Consider the following 17,018-nt stretch of genomic DNA (forward strand, 5'->3'; position numbering starts at 1 on the left):
GGCAAGCCCTCTACCACTGAGCCACAACTCCAGCCCCAAATTTACTCTTTTGTACTTAATTTTATCATCAAAACCTAGATCTAATCTGTATTCTGCAACAAAATTATCTGGTGACCTTAGGCACATCCCTTAAACTCTCTGTTAATGAGGCCACTGGACCTCAGGGCTTCTGATGTCTTTCCAAGTCCTAAATTCTATCATGGAAGACACTTTCTCAAGCCAATGATTAAAAGAAGCTTAAGTTACATTACTTCACTTTGTTGGCAAAGAAGAAACAGATGTTCCTTAAAAATCATTCTCTGTGCCCTTATTACTACTTTATTGGTAAGAAATGTGAAAGGGACAGCCTCGGGCAGGCTTTACACAAATGCCTTCTGCCATTCCCTCACCATTGGTGACACTTTATAAAATAACAATTGGCCAGAGAAGATAAAACATAGCTTTTGACTGGATCGTCAACCTTTACTTTTATAATAACTTAAGCATTTATAATTTTAAATTACATGTTTATTTCCAAATTTTCACAGATTAATAGATTGCATTTTATTAGAAGACAATTTACAGGAGTTTGCAGCACTGATTTCTTATTAAAAAAAAAAAGAGAGAGAGAGAGTAATGATTAGGATTTGATGATTAGGATTTGTAGATATGAATGACCATGAAAAGACGTCTTCCTGGAAACCAAACATACACAGATATTCCCACCAATCCAGCAACAGTGTCTTGATGAGCTGAATAAAGATATAACATCTTAGGTCACACCCAGATGCAGGATAAGGCTCAAAGCTGCAGACAGCAAAATATTCTCAGAAAGGCAAGATGCAGGCACCACAGACTGCTGTCCCTCACAGATGCACAGTGTGCATTGCTGGCTCCTCATAGGAGTGCACAGCAACATGAAGCCAGCAGCTCACTCTGGGAGAAAGGGCCTCTCCTTTCTGAGTGACTCAATCAATGTATTACATAAGAAACATTTGCTCCAAGGCACTGAGGGTGTAAAGTTTTTTAGAAAATACATAGAAATGAACAGACTAAAAAAAGAAGTTAATTATCAATGGAAGAATCTACCATTACTGTGACTAATAAAATAATTACCTCAGATTATAATCGAAATGCACACTGAACAGACTGCACAGTGAGGGATTGCCTGACCAAAGCGCATCCCCATGGCTCTTGGGGCTGGTTAGAGCACCCTCACGAAACTTCTTCCTGAAGCCAGAGAAGCTGTGCATCATTTGTATTTGTAATATCCTTCTCCGGTCTTCTTGCCCAGCTTCTTCTCTGCTACCAGCTTATTTAGTGATGTGCTGGGCTGAAACAGTGGGTTCTTCGCATCCATTTCATGCCACCCTATTAAAAGGAGAGACAAAGTGCTCTGTATTCCCAAGGCACTTCTGGAAGTACAGCTTGGGGAAAAGCCTTACTTTGATGTGGGAAAGCTCCTGGGGCATGTTGCCCACTTAGGCCACCATGGCAGAGGCATGAGGCACTGAGGCATGTGCTAGTGTAGCCACATCAGCCCCAAAGCAGGCATGCTGCCACCCACCTGTGCCAATCGAAGCCTAGCCCTGTTATGGCCCTTCTGGGTATCCAATCAATTCCTGGAAATCACTAAGTTCAAAGGTCCAAGAAAACTAATAAAACCTGTTAATTTGCTGGTTGGACTCCTAAGTAGCACAGTTGACTTTCAGAAAACATGTTAAAAATCTGAATTCCTATTACTTCCTACTACTGAATTTTGCTCCTCATAAAATTCAAGTTTCCTGCTTAAATTATAACCCCCCTCCTCCCCAATGCATATAACTTTTTGTGAAATATGGAGTAGAGAATTACTTTCAACTTCCATAGTTCATTTAAAAAAAAAATCTCATTGTTAGACCAATGCTTTATTTATTTATCTATTATTAGTTGTGGATGGACACAATACCTTCTTTTTTAAAAAATTTATTTTTATGTGGTGCTGAGGGTGGAACCCAGTGTCTCACATGTGCTAGGCAAGTGCTCCACAACTGAGCCACAACCCCAGCCTCAACAGTTCAGTTATTTTTATCTTGTCTTCAGAGTCACCACATTAAAGTGGATACATTTAAAAAATAGTTGTGTATCTTGGTTGTAATGGAGGTCCCACAAATCAAATTGTGTGATAAAAAGGGACAATGACAGTCACATTTTCTTTCTCCTGCCATCAAATATTGAATCTGATACTAAGGTATGCATATGGTTTATTCCCCAAAGGTTCACGTGCTATAAGTTTGGTCCTCAGTGCTGGTGCCAAAGTGGTGAAACCTTTAAAAATTGGGCTTAGTGGAAAGTAATTAGGTCAATGGATGAATTCTGTCTCTTGGGAGCAAGTCTCCTATGACTAGATTACATCTTGAGAGACTGGCCTACTGCAACGCAAAGCCATCCCACACCATGGTTCCTTCTCACACCACTGTTTGCCTTTTCTACTTCTTTCTGAGTTGTGACCCAGAAGAGCTTTGCCAAACTCAAGCATCTTACTGTTGGGATTTTCCAGAATTATGAGTCAGAATTATGAATCAAATAAACTGCTTTCTTTTCTTTTCTTTTTTTTTTTTGTGGTGTTAGGGATCAAACCCAAGGCCTCCTGCATGTTAGATAAACACTGTATCACTGAGCTACATGCCCAGCCTTACCTCTTTTCCTTATGAAGTACCCAGTGTTGTTAAAGCAACACAAAATTCAATTTAACAAAAACAACAAAGGATTCCAATTCCTACCATCCAGAATGAACTTTGTAGTATCCAGTCCAACATAATCAAGAAGCTCAAATGGACCCATAGGGTATCCAGCTCCCAACTTCATTGCAGTGTCAATGTCTTCCTTGGATGCATCTCCTAAGGAAAAAAGGGCAGCAGTGAGTCACTACCACTTTTCCCAAATTCTTCCTATCATGGGGTTTAATCCCAGAATCAGAATTTCATATTTTACATTTAAAGCATGTCTAGAGTCCATGTGTCTTCTGAACTGGGTAAGATTTCATCTGAGATATTTGACCAATATGTCACAAGATGTTCAAAGCAACTGTATCATGTGAGGCAAATTCTAGAGCACTGCTGTTTGTTCATGGAGAGGGAAAGCCCTGGGTCTGGAAATGCTGGCTACTTCCTAATGAACTGGGGTTTTCCAACTCTGGAATCATTTCCTGAAATATCAGTTAATGCTAGAGAAGATTTCTTTATTCATGAATGGGTTGCAAACACACACACACAGAGAGGTTTCTGTTTTCGTATGTATCACATGTATATTTTCTTTTCTAGCTTTCTTTGTTTCACAAGTAACAAGTATTCCCCTGGAACCACATTCCCATGAATACATCAGTTAAGATAACTGTTTTTAAAAGTCCAAATTATTATGATTTAGATCTGGAATATCCCCCATAGGTATGTGCTGAGGATGTGGTACCCAATGCAGCAATGTCCAGAGGTGGGGCTTTGTGGAAGAGACTGGGTCATGAGGGTTCTGACCTTATCAATGGATTAATCCATCTGATATATTAATAGTGACCTACGGTGAGGAGTGAAACTATAAGTAGGTGGGACATGGTTGGAGGAAGTAGGTTACCAGGGGCGTGCTTATTCCTGTATCTTATTTCTGGCTGTCCCATCCTATCCCCACCAACCCCGCTCTTTCTCTCCCTCTTAGCTGCCATGAGTTGACAGCTTTCCTCTACCACACCCTTGTGCCATTATATCCTGCCTCATCTTAGACCTAGAGCAATAGAACTGACCAACTATGGACTTGTAAATCCATGAGCCAAACTAAACCTTTCCTCCTTTAAGTTAAGTATGTTTGGTCACAGCTGCAAAAAGCTTTCACAAACTGCTATGCACATATGAAAATGGGTTGAACAGACCTAGACAGTTTTTTTCCTTGAAAACTTCCCTGTAACATGCTGTCTTTTGGACCACAAGAGGACTTTATAGAGAACCAACCACCTGTGTATCCTTTCTCTGAAATCAGAAATTGGAATGAGCTATAAGAAGTGGCTATCTAGAATTTTATTTCAAAGCACAAAGAAGTAGTTTAATGATATTCAGAGTTAAATAAAATGTTAAAACAGAATTTCATAATTCAGATTTTTAAGCACAAGGAGCAAGAACTACTAAAAAAGCTATAAAGACATAAGTAATTTGGGGAGGGCAGGTACCAGTAATCTAACCTAGGACACTTAACCACTGAGCCACATCCCCAGTCCTTTTTATTCTTTTAAATTTTGAGACAGGGTCTCTCTAAGTTGCTTAGGGCCTCACTATGATGTTGTGGCTGGCCTCAAACTTGCGATCCTTCTGCCTCAGCCTCCCAGGTTGCTAGGATTACAGGCATGCACCACAATGCCCTAAGACTATATTTTTTAAAAGTATAGAAAGTACTAACGTAATGCTGCAGAATTTCAGAGCAATTTAAGGTGAACAAAACACCACTCAAATTATTTTCTATGCATGACATTAGTACTATACTAATTAGGATTCGAGACTTCTGAGAAATCATTGCCACAAAAAAGCAAAAAGGATCAGGTATATTAGCCTTATCAGGCGGCCTGTTTGATTTATACCCATTGTGTAGCAGGCACCAAAGACGTACAGTGAGACAATGAAATACAAGTACTCAAGGTACTTATGACAAAATGGGAAGACTAAAATGTGCAAACCAAAAAGACAATATAACAGTTGCTGAAGCTTCATGAAGATTTACATGGCTCTGTGTGGGCAATGATGGGCAGATTTTCTCAGAGGAGGGGAGACAGGAAGATAGAAGAACATGTGAAGGGGCAAAATTTGAGCCGTGGCTCTATGGCTCAAAAGTGGATCTGACTCAGGATTTCAAGACCCTGCAACTTCTATGGTAGCACTGTTGCCTCTAGATGATGGGGGGTAGCAGGCTTACATACCCTTATCTCAGGGTTTAGCAATAGCTGCTCCCTGTGCCTGGGGCATGAAGCTCTTATTCTTTAGGTCTCAGCTCAGGTGTCACCTCCTCAGAGCCTCCCCTACTCCCTGCATCTAAAAGAGAAGCTCCCAGGACTCTGGGCTAGGGTTCCCACCATCCTAGACCCTCTGTCTCTACAATTCCTAGTCACAGTCTAACACTTCTCTACTGACTCATTTATATGGGGAGTGCCCACAAACAGCCCAATTGTTCCCACTTAACCCAAAGCCACTGAATCAAATTCATACTCAAAGAAGGAATATGAGCCCTCTAGGCAAGACAGTAATTCTTGATTCAGAGACTCACTTGAGGACTATACTACTTCCAAAAACAAAAAGACAATACCGTGTATTATGAAATTTTTTTTTAAAAAAATCTAGTTTTACAAAGTCAGCACAACTCTTAAAAGTTCTGTCTTGAGTAATAAAGAGCAAAAAAGGCAAAAAGAAGAGAGAGAAATAAAAGACACACACAGGGACTGGTGGACCAAGTGGGAGTTAAATGTTGTATAATATTGATCAATAATCCCTAAAATTCCTTTTTTTAAAAAAAAAAAAATTTACTTGTAGATGGACACAATACCTTTATTTTATTTATTTTTATGTGGTGCTAGGGATCGAAACCAGTGCCTCATGCATGCTAGGCAAGCACTCCACCACTGAGCCACAACCCCAGCCCCAATACTTAAACTTCTTTAGAGTTAAGTACTTCTCTAAGAATCTGGCATTCCTCCCATAGAAAATTTTGCATCAACCTTAGGAGGTTCATGAGACCCCTCCACCTCCCCTCAGGCAAGAGCCCTTAACTCTATAGACAACAAAGAAAAGCTTCCTCAGTGTACTCAGAAATCTGCCTGGATGGGGACTGGGATCCGGGCCTGGTCTCAACATTGTTTCCTCTACCAGCAGCTCATCAGCACCACCTGCCAACTACTCTCAGCGTTACCAACAGAGACTCTCAATGTCCACATCAGTAGTTACCTCAATTCCAAATGCCTGACCTGTGCAAGTGCTTTGGAGTCATGAAGAAGAGGAGGACCCAGATACTTCCCCAGAAGGGTATGGCAAGAGAAGACAGACATCCACCATTCCACAGGGAAGGGATTGGCAAGTCACCCATAGGAAGGCCAAAGCAAAAAGAGCTATAAAAGATTATGTTCAGCATGGAGACGGAGGACACTCAGGTGGGGCATGGGAGTAAAGTATGTGGCAATCACAGCAGGGGCAGAGAGTGAGAACAGTTTGTACACAGTGGATTACCAGAGAACCATTGTGCATGTCTGGAGCAGGGGTGACTACAAACAGAACATCCTATAGTGACTGGGGGCCAGGATTATCACATTCCCAGGACCTGTTCCCAGCACAGTCCTCTTGTAAAGAGCTCACTGTGTTGTCCACAGCCAAGCTATAACTAGCAAACCATTATGGGCACCTGAGAGGGGACAGCAGTCTGGGCATCAGCCCATCCAATCTATCAATCTATATCCCTCCAACCCACAAGAATAGTGCTTGACTGCCCCCACCAGGCCTTCCCCATAGTGGAATGAGCAATAGTGAGTACTGAGCTGGACAATGAGAAGGCCCAACACAGGAGCCATGAGGCACAGTCAGCAAAGGCAAAAGAGGGTAATGGGCTTCCACTAGTCCCATAGGGAGTGGGTGATAAATAGCAGGAATTAGTTGTGTCCTGAAAGCTGTCCAAACATCTGGGGGTCTGACTAGACAGTAGCCCACACATCCTTCCAATGATCCTCTACCACTCAAAGCAGCCTTTGCCAATCCCATGGCCCAGGCATATCAATAGTGTGGTACAGAAAAGCTTCCCTCAAATGAAGTGGAAATGAAGTCATAGAGCATCTACAGAGGCTTTGTTGTGCTACAGGAGTCTGAGACACCCTCGCAGGGTCTGTAGGTAAGATACAGCACACAGCATCTCCACAACTTCCTCAACAGCACAGCACTTTCTTCGCAAGCACTGTGGAGGGGACAGATCTGAGGAAGACATGAGGTAACAGGAACTTGTTTGGTGCCTGATGAAGCCTCACTGAGGAGGAGGGAGAGCTGGGATGGAAAGGGAGCAGGTACAACAGGAAGAATCAAGCAGATGTGGAAGACAGAAGAGGGAGAAACCAGAGACAAGTAACTGCGACAACCCAGCTGCAGAGCTGAGAATGGAGGCAGAGTGGTGGGCATACACCTAAGCCCTATTCTGTGCTGGCTGGAAGGGGAGGGACAGTAAGGTCACAGAAGGGATGTAGTAAGAGGTCTGGGTATGACATAAGGAGTGCAGACCACAGTGTGGATTACTGGAAAACTGCACCCACCCAGACCTCAGCTCCTTTAGGAGATGCACCAGCTCAAAGGCCTCAAAACGCCAGGAGATCAGCAATGACAGACTGTCCTGGAGAGCACCAAGAACAAACTAAAGCACATCCACCAGGCATCAAACCCTGTCCTCTGTCACACCCCATAGGTAGCCTGCGATGGCAAAGGGCAAAGGTAGTCTGTTCTGAAAGGGACCACTGCTGCTGGAAAGCAGAACAGAACAGCTTTCACCTTCCCATAAGATACTTGATACAGGAGAATGTATCAAAGGGACAGTGTAGTTCAGTGAGGAAAACACCACAAAGAGGTGGTTCCATCCACATGCTACATTCTCAAACATTACATTTTATTAAAAAAAAAAAAACACAACTGCCTTTCAAGGTAGGCAAAATGCTGCACTTTCTTTGAGATGTAATTAGGCATATTTGTTGATAGATAAACACAGAAGTGTTGGTTTGATCTTGGAGCAAAAGTGAGGCAATTGCTTCTATAAACCATAGAGAAAAGTTAATATTTAAAGCAGATCTTGAGGAAGCAAATGTGCTTTCATCTCTCGGGAAGAGCTGGTGTAAATGTTTTGTTTCAAAAATGACACTCTTCTGGGAGTGAGCATTTGTGAATGATGTCACTGAAAACAGTTACACTTGCTTTTTATCAAGTTCCATTACAGATTGCTTGCCTTCGAAGCAGATATGATAGTTACCTTTCCAAAAATGGGAGAGAAGGTGGGCAGGAGAATGAACATCAACTATAACCCTGGACCACGTCCCAAGTTTTATGTTCCTTCAACAGGAAAAGTCTTTGTCAAACAAGTATTGAGGGAAAATTTTTAGATCATTCTTGAGGTTAAAAAAAAATATATATATATGCCGTCTTTCAAAAAGTATGAATACAGGGCCATTAGAAATCATCTTTTTCACATATCAGCTCTGTCACTTATTTCCAATACAAGTTTTTAGATCCTAAAGGAACTTTCAGTGTCCCCTAGTCTATTGATTTTCACATTATTATTATTCTTTGTTTGAAGCAGTATACTTTTAACCAAAGGCAAAGATCAAGGATATAAATCTGGGTCAGCCACGCAATTGCTCAGACTGGTACTGCAGTGGAGGCCCACAGCCACCTGTTAGAGGCCTCACAGAGAAGCTGGGAGACCTGGATATAATGACAAAGGTTCTGAGGCCATGGAGAGACTAAGATGACACAGCTAGAGAACTGCAGCTCCTTCCTCTACTATGTGGCCCTGCTTTCTATACACTTCATAAGAAATCTAGATCTCAGTCCAGCTCAGGAAGAGTACCTCGTTCATGCATCCTGATCGCTTCTATAAGGTATGGCACCAGGAGACGGTTCACAATAAACCCAGGAGTGTCCTATTTCAGAAAAGAGAAAAAAGAAAAATGACTTTTCATTAAACTTCATCTTTTTTGAAGTCACCACTTTTGTGAAGATCATTACTTCTTGCCTTGGATTAAGTTGCCCACGTTTATCAAGCTACATACATTTGTTTTAAAGTACCTATTTTTATCTTACATGACAATGTAATCTTTTCTTCTTTCCTATCCCATTTCCCTTTCAGCAACCTAGGAAAAATTATCACTCCATCTAGAACAATCCTTCAAGGAGTACTATTTTCCAGGATCTGGCACATTCTTGGGCTACTCAGTGTCCTTGCACAGTGCAGCACAGTAGAGTCCGGGACAGGTGCAGGGACAAAGGAGTAGGTCCCCTGGTAGGTGGCTGGCCCTTCATGGCACAGCTTGGCACAGCATGCCACCTCTCCAGGGGATGACTCCGGGCTCTGAATTTCTTTGCATGAGTATAACACTTAATCATCTCTCCAAAAGGATCAGTATGAGATTTAGATTTTTATTTACTGATCTCTTTGGTGGGCTTATGGAGAAGGTCAGATTGGTAATGTTTTGATGGTGTTTATGTGAAGCTAATTTCCACTAAGTAAACAGTGCTCCCTCTTCTGTCAAAAAGCTCTAATCTGGGCTGGGGTTGTGGCTCAGTGGTAGAGCACTTGCCTAGCACATATGGGGCACTAGGTTTGATTCTCAGCACCACATTAAAAATAAATAAATAAAATAAAGGCATTGTGTCCATCTACAACTAAAAATATTAGGGAGGGGAAAAAAAAGTCTGATCTTCCTAAGACAGACATCCTCCCCCTGACCTACGCCCTGTATTCTGTTTCTAGTATATAATAGGTATTCTGCCATCATATGAAATGAAGATGACCAGAACCTAGCACACTTGCTGAGCTAACCTGGGTGCATGCTGTGTAAACTGCATAGTGAAGTGACAGCGTTTGTACCTCCTATAACTTCGACCAAGCAGAAACCAACCCCACCCCCATTACAAGAATGCAGAGAAGACCAAACAAGGTTTATATTATAACCAAGATTAAAATAATAACACAAAGGTGATTTTATAACTGAGGCAAAACATGCTTTTCAACTTAAGATGAGAGCATAAAACACCAATACAAAGTTACAATCAGAAAGCAGCCTTCAAAAATATTTGCTCCAGGCCAGGTCTGGTGGTGCACACCTGTAATCCAAGCAGCTTGGGAGGCCAAGGCAGGAGGATCACAAGTTTAAAGCCAGCCTCAACAACAACGAGGTGCTAAAACAACTCAGTGAGACCCTGTCTCTAAATAAAATACAAAATACAGCTGGGGATGTGGCTCAGTGGTCGAGTGCCCCTGAGTTCAGTCCCTGGTAACCCTCCAAAAAATTGGCTCCAATTATAATAACTAATAACCTTAATAGAAAGAGCTCACAGGACCCGCTTGAGGCTTTTTTAGTCACCTCTTTTTTATATACGTAAGAAGTTGAAAGGATAAAAAATAAACACATAAACCAGTAATACAGCTGTTTATCATCAAGGGCTATGTATTGTGTGTAACTGTATGCGCTGCACTTTCACACAACTGGAAGTAGAAGTTCGTTTGTACCAGCATCACCACAAACATGTGAGTAGTGCTGGCACCAAAACTTCAGGACGGCTGCCACACCAGCACACAATAGGAATTTTTCAGGTCCAGCCCAATCTATGGGACCATCATCATGTATGCTGTCCATCACTGACTGACAGTGTTATGTAGCATATGACAGTATATACTATGTGCCAAGCTTCATTCTATGTGCTGCCAGGACATGTCTCATCAAGAGCTTGAATGCATGACCCATTGACTCACAGAGAGCCTCACACAGATTTATTTCCCAATTATCTAACAAGCTCAATTTTCAGAAACCAAAGGCTTCCTGTCCCTGAAGCTGCCATAGCTACTCTGAGGGGAAAAAGAATCGACACTCTCCATGAATTAATGATTATATGCTGAGGATAATTACCGGCCTTTTCCTGCATTTCTAGCACTAGCTTCTGATTTGCCTAAAGTTTAGTTCTTTCTAACACAATTACTACTTTCTTCCACTAACAAAGCAAAAATGGGTAAGAAAGTACAAATATAACATGCAGTTATCAATGTGCTTTTTTTCAAATCCAAGTGATGTAAAACCACAGAACCAATCAAATAAAAAATGAGTGTTCAAAAATGAGACTCCTGGGCTAGGTGTGGCTCAGTGGAGCACTTGCCCAGCACATGTGCAGCACTAGGTTCGATCCTCAGCCACATAAAAATACAAAAATAAAATAAAGGTATTGGGTCCATCTACAACTAAAAAAAAAAAAAGAGAGAGAGAGAGAGAGAGACTCCCAGCCAGGTGTGGTGGCACACACCTGTGGTTCCATCTACACCAAGTTCAAGGCCAGCCCAGGCAACTTAAACTTAGTAAGATTCTGTCTCAAAATAAAATTTAAAAAGGACCTGGGGATCAAATCTTTATCACGTCAGATTAGGCCCCAACTTCCTTAATAAGACTCCTGAAGTGCAAGAAAATAAAATAAAAAATCAATAAATGGGATGGATTCAAACCAAAAAGCTTCGCTCAGCAAAAGAAACAATCAATGAGGTGAAGAGAGAGCCTACATTTTGAAAACAAATTTTTGCCATATGCGCATCAGATACAGCACTAATCTCCAGGATATATAAAGAACTCAAAAAACTTAACACCAAAAACACAAACAACCAAATCAATAAATGGGCTAATGAGGTGAACAGACACTTCTCAGAAAAAGATATACAATCGATCAATAAATATACGAAAAAAATGTTCAACATCTCTAGTAATTAGAGAAATGCAAATCAAAACTACTCTTAAGATTTCATCTTTGCCAGTCAGAACGGCAGTTATCAAGAATACAAACAACAATAAGTGTTGGTGAGGATGTGGGGGAAAGGCACACACATACCTTGCTGGTGGGACTGTAAATTGGTACAACTAATCTGCAAAGCAGTATGGAGATTCCTTAGAAAACTTGGAATGGAACCACCATTTGACCCAGCTATCCCACTCCTTGGTCTAACTGAGAGAACTTAAAAGCATCATGTTATAGTAATGCAGCCACATCAATGTTTACAGCAGCTAATTCACAATAGCTAAACTGTGGAAGCAACCTAGATGCCCTTCAATAGATGAACAAATAAAGAACTGTGGTACATATGCACAGTGAAATATTATTCAGCATTAAAAGAGAAGAAAATTATGGCATTTGCAGGTAAATGGATGGAGCTAAAGAATATCATGCTAAGCGAAGTAAACCAATCCCCCAAAACCGAAGGCTGAATGCTCTCTGATAAGTGGATGCTGATCCACAGGGGAGGCATGGGGAAAATGGGGCAACTTTGTACAAAGGAGAGAGGAAAGGGGGCCCGGGGACAGGAAAGATGGAATGAGATGGACATTATTACCCTAGATACATGCATGACTGCACATATGGTGCAACTTAACATGGTGTTAAGAAATGAAAAGTTGTGCTACAATTGTTTACGATGAATCAAAATGCATTCTGCGGTTGTGTATACCTAATTAGAATACATTAATTTTTAAAATAAAAAAAAAAGTAGCTGAATACAAGAAAAAAAAGTGGGGGCTGGGGATATAACTCAGTGATACAGCACTTGCCTAGTATATGTAAAACCTTGGTTTTAATTCCAATACTGCAAAACAACAATAAAAACTACTGAGACTTTCTAATAACACCAGACTGGTGGACTAGGGGGACCAGCATATACAAGTCTTTGGCTTAATGAGGCCTACATCAACATATGTCTTGTTCAGATGATTCATGGATGATATGACTTTTTGTGGGTTAATACAATACTATAAGTTCAAATGTAAGACTATTTTAGAAAAGTATGCCAAGAAAGAACCATAAAGATATAAAAAATCATGACAAATAAAGGTCATAACTTATTTATAAAACTTTGAATGGTGTGGCATTTTGTACCTTTTTTTAAAAAACTGCAAAGTCATGCAGAAGTATGGTCCCTAAGTTTGGGGAGGATGAAGGTAATCAGAAAACTAAATGGGGAACTAAAGTCAAATGCACAACCTGAAGGTAATCAAAATGACAGACACCAATAACTGGGATCATTTTACAAATAATAACTGGGTATCTTAGGAAAAGGGGTTTAAACTGAAGGTCAAGCCTGCTTTCCCTTCAACATGCTTCTCAATGGAAAACATAATGCTACATTCTATAGAGAAGCACTTCCTTAATGCTATAGGTTAATCAGGTTAGTCTCTTTCTGTGTCATTGTTTCCCTAACTATCTGTAGTGTTCTTTTCAAAAGTTCTTTTCATAGGTTTCTGTTACAGATGTATGTGTCCAGCAAGCTGTAACTGACATAAAGCGTACCTGAGTCTCAAGGGCCAACAGCAGGTAAAGCTAGTGGGCCACAAAAACCATGTATGAAAATATAACTGCTTGGGCTGAAGATGTGGCTCAAGCGGTAGCGCGCCCGAGTTCGATCCTCATACACCACATACAAAGATGTTATGTCCGCCAAAAAACTAAAAAAAAAAATCAAAATTCTCTAAAAAAAAAAAAAAAAGGAAAAAAGAAAATATAACTGCTTATCTATAGACAAAAACCAGGGCCCAAAGAGAACTCCCAAGTCTTCTATTTAGCTGGAGCCCTAAGATCTATTTGAATCTCAAGACTATCTACCTGATGGCCCTGGGCATAGGTCAGGAGTCTGGTTTCCTTGCCCAAAAACCAGAATGAAGGTACAACCTGATCTTATGGCTCATGGACAATTCTGCAGTAAACAAGTGCCCCATCTCTCATATATCATTCTATTAGAAGTATTCTACCTGAATTAAGTCAGGATCCAAGGGAAACCACCTCCTTCCCAAGCTACCTACAGTTTGGATACTGTTTGTCTCCCTAGAGGTTGGTGTTTTGGGAGCCTGGTCCCCTTAGAGATGGTGTGGAACCTTTAAGAGGTGAAGCCTAGCAGGAGGTTCTTAGGTTATTGCAGGAACTCACTTGGAAGGAATTACTGGTTTTCTGGAATGAATTCTTCAAAGAATGAGTTGTTATAAAAAGCCTAGGCATGATCCGAGTCTCTCTTTGGCTTCCTATGTAGACATATGATTCCTCCAGTATATGCTCTGGTCAATGTGACACCATCAGCCATGAGCTGATGCTGATGCTAGCTAACACCATGCCTTTGAATCTCCAGAACTGTATGCTAAATAAACCTCTCTTCTTTATGAAGTTAGTCTGCCTTAGGTATTTTGTCATAGTAACTGAAAACAGACTACCCATACTCTACCTTGCAAGAAACGGGATGTTTTCCCAAGGCTTTGCTAAAGTCCACCAGAGATTCAAATGTCTTCTGGCTTGTCATTGGTGTTTTAATGACCTGGAAATGCAAAGCAAAGAATTATGTCTGGAAAGCAGCAAACAAGTGCAATGAATCATAGAATGATTCAAGGAAACACTGATTTAACAGGGTCCATACAGATGGCAAAAACAATTTTAGTTTCAGCATAAAAATAGAGATCTTAAGCCAAAAACAAAATGTTTACCAAAATGTCTATTTTAAGATAGTGAAATACTATAAAATGCAAAAAAAATCAAGACTTACAATGTAAGTGGAGAAAGTATTGGGCAGAGGGAGGGTACAGGATAGTTCTACAGGTCTGTCACTGAGACAGTCCTGAATTCAAATACCAGTTGCTCTAGGTGCAGTGGTACACACCTGTAATCCCAGCAGCTTAGGAGGCAGAGGCAGGAGATTCACAAGTTTAAAGCCAATCTCAGAAAGTTTAATGAGGCCCTAAGGACTTAGTAAGACCATGTCTCAAAACAAACAAAAATCCCCTGTTTTACTACTTACTGGCTGTTTTTCAAGGTGAATTGACACTAAAACCAATCTATCCATCTCAATGAAGTGAGAAAAAAATTAAAATGGGGGTAAAGCACTAAGCACAGCTCGGAGCAGGTATGAAGGGCTCAGGAAATGCTGGCTTTTCTTATTGTTTTAGTAGTCATTCAGGGTGGTGGAGGGTAGGAGAGTGTGGACACTGCCCTTAGAGCTGTCTGCACAGAACCTCACTTTCTCCTACTATAGAGAAAGAGCTCCAGCAAAAGGAGTGATTTGCTCAAGGAGTGATTTCCTCCTGGCTTCCTAGATGTGAAACCCTCCCACTATTCCTCCTTCTCCTACACAGATGCCCTAGGGCCCACACCCCCCTTTGCTTCTGAACAGAATCCTCCCAAGAGGAAGCCAACAGGACCAGGTCCTGCCACCTGCTCCAGCAGCCCTCCTTCCCTGCTCTGTGGTGCACACAAGGGTATAGCTGCTACCCCACTCAGTTGGAGAGGAGGTGGTACCAAGAACACTGCCAGTAAGCACTTATAGGATTCACCTGTAAGGAATTAGATTTGGGTAAATGTAGAGACTCAGGTGAATTTAAACACACACACAATTTAAATGCCAGTAAAGAACTTCCAGTAGAGTTAAAGTGAGGAGGTATGGCTTTTACATCAGATCCTTTATGTTACCTTGGGCAAGTGGCTTACCTCTCTCCTATGAAATGGGCATCTTCATACATAACAGGTCCTCCTGCCTAGGAGGGCCAGAGAAGTGCCTGGCTTAATGAGCTAATGTCAATGCAGGGTTAAAGAACAAAGGATCACGACTGCTCATGTTCTAGGTGATCACAGCCTGGGTGTGGTGGCATGTTCTGACACTGAGTAAAGTTAATGAGTAGAAACAGAAACAAGCATCAGAAAGACAAAGACAAGGAGCAAGACGAAAGCAACAAGAAACTGACCTGTAGGTTCACAGACCCTATGAACAGCAATCCTGAAGCTGTTCCTGAAAAGTCTGTATCAGACCTACACAAAATGAGCTAGGCTTATTCTAGTTAAATGGAACTATGTTAACTATGGAATCTTAAAAATAAGTTATTGGGTTAAAGGAGTCAACAATAAAGTTCTGTTCTTGTAAAGGGGAGGGATGTGTTCAACATATAGCAATGTGCTATAGAGAGTCTCAGTGATACAGCACTTGCTATATCACTGAGACTATCTATAGTTCCAACAAGTTCAGTCTCAAGGTGGTGAGCCACTCAGCTTACCACACAATTCATTCTGGTGCTCTCCACCAGCAATATATATATAAGAGCTGAAGGTAAAAAATAAAAATTAAATAGAGCACTTTAACAAAATGTTTCCTAGAAAATAACATTTGCTAAGCGTCATCTGTTAACATACTACATCTCTAAAGACATAGTCAGTATTAGATAAATGCAGTTGAAACATTATCAGCATTTAAAGTAACTCTACAGAAAGTGTCTTTATCTCCAAACAAGTATACATATGATGCAGTAAATAATTAGTTCCTACATACTAAAATGTTGAAAATTTATTCCATTTCTTTGCTTTTACTGCATAAGAGTAAATGCTATTTTTCTTTGCTAAACTTCTTTAAATTCAGCCTAATGAGTAAATTGGAAGAAGCTGAAGAAGCATCAGAGCTGTCACTTGAGACAAAGGTCTAAGAGTCATAATTATGATTGATGATTACAAAATGGCTATACTGGGGAAGGTAGGCAGCGAGGGAATAAAAGAAGGAAAGGGGGCTGGAGGAGAAAGAAGGCAGCAGTGAGCAGACAGACCAAGTCCACACTTTGGCAGTAAGGCCACAGTCAGTCTCTGGAAGCTTGCCTGACTCCACACAGGCAGCATCCCCCACACTTCACACGGCAATAACTCCTCAACCTCAGAACAAATGCTGTTTTAATAGCAGCTGCTCCTCTGATCCTATAATTAGCCCCTGTAAAGAGCAAGTTGCCACATTTAAGGTGCAAATTGTCTATTGTGACTCCATCTCCCTTACACCCAAGTCTCTAAGCAAGCAAGCAGAAGCAGCCCAAAGAGGAACACTATAGGTAATTCTGCCTGGCCTTTACTTCCACCTCTCAACTTTGTGGACAGGAGGCTCCCAGGTTATCGGAAGTTGCTCTGAACAGTTCTGATCACAACATAGAGATATGCCTCCTCTGGGGACAATTTAAGGCATATGGGGCCAGAATTCACCCCAGGAATGGTGGACAAGGTAGTACATGAGATTTAATAAAAATTCTACCTATAGCATGGAGCAAGCTGACCTCAGCAAGACAGTATGAATGTGTGTGGGTCTCCCCTCCATGGTCTCATCAAGCCAGTGGTCTTTAGTGCTGCCTCCCAACCTGATTGATACCTTTCTCAGCAATGCCACAACCATAACAATAACACTCCATAGCCCTCCAAACACAGGATTGTAAAGACACAAATTACAGGCACCTTTCTAGGTGCTTTTTCTTCCTTTGGCCCTGA

At 41.2% G+C, this 17,018-nt stretch overlaps 1 protein-coding gene across 2 annotated transcripts in view; it reads right to left on the reverse strand.

Moving 5' to 3' along the window:
• Positions 1 to 485: 485 nt before the first annotated feature.
• The window catches only part of Hadh (hydroxyacyl-CoA dehydrogenase), a 47,995-nt gene continuing 31,462 nt past the window's right edge, over positions 486 to 17,018 (reverse strand). For both annotated transcript variants that reach the window (XM_005340788.5, XM_078021827.1), the window contains exons 5-8: positions 13,966 to 14,055; positions 8,575 to 8,647; positions 2,742 to 2,858; positions 486 to 1,350 (exon numbers count right to left, since the gene is read on the reverse strand). In XM_005340788.5, the coding sequence (XP_005340845.1) occupies positions 1,232 to 1,350; positions 2,742 to 2,858; positions 8,575 to 8,647; positions 13,966 to 14,055 (399 nt within the window). In that variant the 3' untranslated portion in view covers positions 486 to 1,231. The remainder of the gene's footprint in view (positions 1,351 to 2,741; positions 2,859 to 8,574; positions 8,648 to 13,965; positions 14,056 to 17,018) is intronic.

The sequence above is a fragment of the Ictidomys tridecemlineatus genome, chromosome 9 (genome assembly GCF_052094955.1).
Source record: "Ictidomys tridecemlineatus isolate mIctTri1 chromosome 9, mIctTri1.hap1, whole genome shotgun sequence".
Lineage (NCBI taxonomy): Eukaryota > Metazoa > Chordata > Mammalia > Rodentia > Sciuridae > Ictidomys > Ictidomys tridecemlineatus.